General features: G+C 41.6%; 1 protein-coding gene across 1 annotated transcript; it reads left to right on the forward strand.

Annotated features, from left to right (window-relative positions):
* Positions 1–3694: 3694 nt before the first annotated feature.
* Positions 3695–5432, forward strand: LOC132789538 (MIT domain-containing protein 1). The gene is made up of 3 exons (XM_060797606.1): positions 3695–4221; positions 4848–5047; positions 5123–5432. Exons 1-3 carry the CDS (start codon positions 3856–3858, stop codon positions 5274–5276), a joined length of 720 nt encoding a protein of 239 aa, XP_060653589.1. The 5' UTR covers positions 3695–3855; the 3' UTR covers positions 5277–5432.
* Positions 5433–6284: the final 852 nt, after the last annotated feature.

Genomic DNA, 6284 nt, shown 5'->3' on the forward strand with positions numbered 1-6284 from the left:
GCACACACTAAGGGAGTTGTGTATGTGTGTGTGTGTGTGTGTGTGTGTGTGGAGGACAGTGACAGACACAGACTCCCACACAGATGTCAAGGAAATATGCGCCGTTTAGTCACAACTGTCAGTTTTCAATTGATTTGTCGAGCCACTGACTGCGGCATCCTCGCACACACAACACACAGCACAGACAGCACAGAGGGGAATGGGAGAGCGGGGAGTGCAGCCATATAGGTTGCGCGTCCATCAAAGCCAACAAAGCAAATGTGAAAACATTAAAGCCATTTTGGTCGAAATATGAAATATGGCTGCGATAGTTCCACTCCCACACCCAAAACTCATTCTCATTCTGTTCTCCTTCCCCCCCCCAATTGCCATTTCCATTTCCATTTTCATTTTCCCCAACGTTTGTTGCTGGCTGGCCACAATGGCCCGCAGCTCTCGCTCTCGCTCTCGTTCTCGTTTTAGCTCTAGATTTTCCCTGTGCGTTTCGCTTGGCCGCCAAAAACTTGTTTGCCAGTCATGCAGCAAGTCAATTTTCGTATCGTCATTGTTAACATCATCAATTTGTGTGCTTAATTTGGAAACTGACGCGCAACAAAAGGGAGACAAAGGCCAAGACGCAGGCCAAGTCACTGGCAGCAGGATCACAACTAGGACATATAGTATATATGTATATGTATACAGGAGCAACACACATCACCTTTAAAGACAAGCAAAACATATAAATTGAGATGCTGCTGTTTGGAGCTGCCATAAAGCAGCGTCAATTGTTTATTACATTTTCCACACTTGACGAGCAAACGGCGATAAATACGAAAGTGCCCGCCAGGATACGTGTAGTATACGCAATCTCTCGCTAGATGTCTCTGTCTGTCTGCATGTGTGTGTGTGTGTGTGTGTGTGTTTGTGTTTGCGAGGATAAAACGAAGGCCCCGAGGCCAAAAATCAAAACAATTGCAGCTCAATTCAATTGCTTGCCACATGGCTTCAGTGCGAGGAGCAAAGCGAAGGACCAAGGACCATGGACCGAGGACCATGGACCAGGCCGAGTGTCATACCTTGAGCTGGGCAGGCAACTTGCTTACGGGTTTCATCTTAAGGATTGGGCCGAAAGTTCATGAAGGTTATGATTTCTTTTTCTTTTTGGTAGAAGGAGAAGGAAAAGGAGGAGGAGGTGGAGGAAAGGAGGAGTGTCAGCCCCAGAGTAAACAGTTACGATTGTGTTACAATTTGTTACATCTGTAAATGTGTGAGGAAAGCTGAAAGCTCTCGAGGGACTTTTTAGCCAATATAAATTTTGATCCTTCTTGAAAAATGGAAGCAAACATAAATAGCATCAAGTGGAAAAACTGAACGTTAACGAACAAGCTAAAGCAGCTGTAGCTGTGGGTCATGAGAGGGAAGGGGCGGGGCAGCACATTGCTATGCTAGATAGAGGGGGGGTCACAGTCGCAGCGGGGGTGAAGCATGTGATTGAAGTAAAAGTAGCAGCGAGGGGTTGGCAATATTGGATGGAGGAGAAGGGAAGGGGAAGGGGAGCACATCGACGACATAAATGAGTGGCGGACTGAGCGCACATTTAGCAGCAAACAAACAGACTTACACACACACACACAAATACACACGCAACAGCCAGTGAAAGACAGACAGAGCAAGGAAGAGAGAGAGAGATGGAGATAGAGAGAGCGACACGCACAGCGGCTGTGAAGGACACACAATGTTAGAGCTTCCCACATGTGTCAGTGTCTACGCACACACACACACGCACACATACATATTTATATATATATATATATATATATATATTTAAGATGTGTCTGTGTGTGTGTTTGTAATAAAAGCGATGAAAATGGCAACAACAACAATGACAGCAGAAAGGAAAACGAAATGGCAAAATAAATTGAAAGAGAAACAAATAAAAATCAACGAGAAAGGCTGCAAAAGTGGCGGAAAAAAAGGAAGCAGAGTCAGAATGAGAGAATTGTAGCAGTAGCAAGCAAATATTGAACACACACACAACAATAACAACAACAACCACATCTACACACATACACACACAGGCATTCACAAATATAAGGAAAATAATCGTCGATAAAAAGCTGGCGCCAAGATACCCGTAATATGAGCTAACCACTGCCCCGGCCCAACCGAGACGAAAGCAGACCCAACCTCATCCAAATCCCCCCTCAACTCACCAGCACTTCATCCTGTCCTCCCCCCTTGGGCAAGTGGCTTCGCACATCACAGGGCATTATTGGGTGACATGTGGAAGAGCTCTAGGCTTGAAGCCTGAACGGCTTTGGCTTTAGCCCTCTTGAATTTGTGTTTTACAAGATACAATTCAGCTAATTCCAAACAAAAGTTAGTCCAGCGTGACAATTGAGTAGCTCCTTTATACCGAGCATATAAACAAAAAAAAAAACAAATAAAATTTCATCAAGAGAGCCAAAAAGCAACAATTTTACTGCTGCTTTATTTGGTCAGCCCAAAAGTAGGCAATACTTTTTGTGCGACGCAGATCCTCATCTCTCAGCTTTTGTCAGTGAGCAAATATGAAATTCAAACAAAAATACTCAGCTTTTGTCAAGTTGTAGTACCGTGGTACTAGTAATTTTTTTGTAATTTTTTTTGTTCGAGCAACTGAAATAAATCAGGGGACAAATCCAGATCAAAGAGACATTCCATGTGGAAATCGATCAAAAATTTGACAAAGCTACGACTGTTCTGAAGTCTAGTTAACTATGTATGGAATCCTCCTACCGGTTGTTACTGCATCAATACGCATACGATTGTCGTTTACCCAATATTTTTGAAAACATTTAAAATTCGCCCTCCAACGTACACGTTCACGTTCACAGCTCCCAAATGGCTTAAAATTTATGACATAAATAAAAATACTGGACGGCAGTCACCCAAAAAATATAAAAAAAAAGAATGAAAGAAGTGGAAAAAATAACACGCGCTCTGGCAGTGGCAGGAAATGTTTTCAGGGCCAGTTCGATTTCGATTGGATGCGCAAAGCCACACACAGCATGGCTCACAGCACCACCGCCGCCTCCCCTCCCAGTGGTGGTCAATCACCTGCCAATGCGCAAGAAATGAAAACACAAATAAATTAATATTTGGCTTAGTGAAATTCAATTTCTTTACGAGTATCCAGTGTCGTCCCGTGAGCTCCAGGGAGACGACACGACGCCAAAAAAAAAAGAGAGAACGACAGGACGACACAGGGATAGATAGATATTAGAGCCCTTGGCCAGGGCGACTTCTGACTGTTCGTTGACGATAAAACGCTTTCGTTTTCAGGTAATTGCTTGTAAGTGGCATAAACATAAAACGAAAAGTGAATATTTATGACATTGGAATGCTAACCTTTAATAGCTAACTCACATTCAACACCACATTCAAATGCCAACGGTCAGGCAAAAGCATTTGTTGGGTTTATCGCATGGCTCAACCAACAGGCAAGCAACTCGTGACCGTTTCCGGTATTTAAATATTAGTTTCCATTTCATCATTTCGGTGCGCTGACTACACAATTTTCCATTACCAACTGACTTTTATATCAAATTGCACGTTGAATATATTTGTAAATGTTAACTTTAATTCAAAACTTGTTAAATGCATAAGATTTGATGTTTGAGTATTTTTCATATGTTTTGGTATTTCTGCATTTTGCATCTTCAGGCATGCGGCCACACCAAACAGCTGATTGCAACAAACATCGCGAAGCGTCTTTCGGTGGCCTACCGCAAATAACATTTTTGTATATACAAACAATATCGCTTTTGCTTATAACACATATTGCATTTCGTTATCACCACGTAATGCTGTAAATGCTGCAATCGAACAATCAGCATGACTGACGCCCTAGAAGCCAAAAAACTGTTAATACGCGCCGTCGAATGTGATCAGAGCGGTCGAATTCTTGAGGCGCAATCACTCTATCAAGATGGCATCGCCAAGCTGATGTCGTTTGTCAGCAGCGAACCTGATGAACAGCGTCGCAAAGGATTTCTCACACGCATCAAGGAGTACATGGACCGAGCGGATGCCATTAAAGCTCGAGTCAATGGCAAACTGATGCTCGGTGAGGTTGTCGCCCACATATCGATCGAGGAGAACGATACGGGCTACGACTACGTTCAGTTATTTGGCAAATATATGACGGATAAGACAGTTGAGATACTTATCGAGGAGCCCTATTTGACACAAAACTATCAGGTATGTTAAGTATAGATATAAAAATAATTCATAGTTGGCAATGTTACTATTTATATTGGAGATCTGTATGACAAGATCATTTTTTGTAGTAGCTCTAATATATTTTCATATATAAAAGGCCACGCAGCCATTTTGATTAGTTAAAGTCATACTAACTTTATCAACAATAAAAAATATATAAAAAAAAAAAGAAATATATCACATGGATTGATCAAAAGTATTTTTGAATTTTGCGATAGAAAAGCTGTGAACAATAAAACTGTAAAGAATATTTGCTATATGGAATATGGACAACAGTGTTTTATTAGCTACTTGTGGTATTTTTCAAAGTCAAACTCATCCACGAATTGTCAGATTTACATATGTATACCGAAAAGTCGATTACTTGAAAGATCACATAGCATAGCCAGAACATAGCAATATCAGAAAAAAAAAAAAGCTGACTGCGCATTTATTATTATTGCTGATTTAGCAGTTTGGAAACTTGTGAATCCCTAAGAAATACTTATGTATATGCATACTTACCATACTTATGAACAAATTTTGTTATTTTCCAAGTCTGATTGAGGTAAGCCTTGAAGACTTGAAATTAATATTTGATAATCAAAGGTTCTTCTTTATTGCAGTATCAGAATCTCATAAGATTCTTAGAACTGGCTGTGACTAACTGTTCAGGATTCAAGTACTTACGTTTGATTACCAAACAAGATACAGCGAATGTGGATCAACAACGCACAAATTTGGGACAGATAAAAGCCGATCTGGAGCGCCGCAATGTTGCCTTTCACATCAAATACGAAGATTCGCTACATGATCGCAAAATTTAGTAAGCACATCGATGATTAATCGTAGCACATCCAATTATCTTATCAATGTTTGTATATTTCTGATATGATGACAGCTTAAGCAATGGTTATATTATCAAAATTGGACGTGGATTGCATTTTTACAAGGCCAACAATCCGCTGTATTCGATTGGCTTGACCAATTACAGATACAGGAAATGCCTGCAAACGGATGTGGACATCTGGCGCAATTCAAGCACCGGCAATTAAACTTTTCGACATACGATTCCAAAAACGTACAAAGTGAAAGACAAAAATGGATAGATGAATGCATCGATTGAGATATTTTTGTATCTTGTGAGTTTCAAACATTAAATTTAATAATAAAGTTCGTACCTTTTTTCGTACAAACCCAAAAGAAAAAGAAAAGTAAAAGCAGCGCTTGTAGTTTGTTCGTATGCTATAAATCTGCAGTTTTGCGAAGACACAGCATAGTGTCTACATACATAGTATATATATATATGGATATGGATATGGCTGCAGGGGCGTTTTTTGCTGGCGCAAAAATGTTTAAAATTCATAACTTTCATGCCACTTCGGATGCGGAGGCAGCTGCACAGCTGGTGAGCACTTGGTTGCTGCCACTGCCTTGGCTTTCCACACTGTCACTGGCTGGATGCTGGAAACTGGCTTCTGTCTGTTTTGAATGCCGCTAGCAGCGGGCGGCCAATGCAGTTGCATAAAAGACAGCAACGGAAGCGCGCTCGATACCTCAGCAGCAGCCACAGCAGTGGCAACTCCTGCCATTGTCACCAAAAAAAATAAAGGAGCTATTCCTTAACGTCTTTAAAGCCATGGCGAGGCTCAAAGTCTTCGCCAGAGACATGTGCGTGGATAATTAGAACTACGCCACAGTTGGCTGCACATTCTCATTGCCAACGTCCACCTTTTTTCGAGTCCCACACACACCCGCACACCAAGCGAGAGCGAAAGAATATATATTTTCAATTTACTTGGTGCCATGCCAAGGATTTATCAACAGATGAAGGCAATTGTTACGCGCGCCGCGATGAGCTGGCCTAATAAATTGCACCAGAGCTAAAATGCTTTGCTCGCTTTTAAATTTTATGGCGCGTAAGAAAGGCACACTAATGCGACTGTCAAGCCAAAAAACCGAACACCGCCTCCCCCCTGAAAGTCACCCCTAATTTCGGTTTTTAACACGCATTGTGGGTGGGGGGAGGTGGTAGAGAATGGGGCGTGGCAGTGACTGGGAGT

This window comes from Drosophila nasuta, chromosome 3, assembly GCF_023558535.2.
Source record: "Drosophila nasuta strain 15112-1781.00 chromosome 3, ASM2355853v1, whole genome shotgun sequence".
NCBI lineage: Eukaryota > Metazoa > Arthropoda > Insecta > Diptera > Drosophilidae > Drosophila > Drosophila nasuta.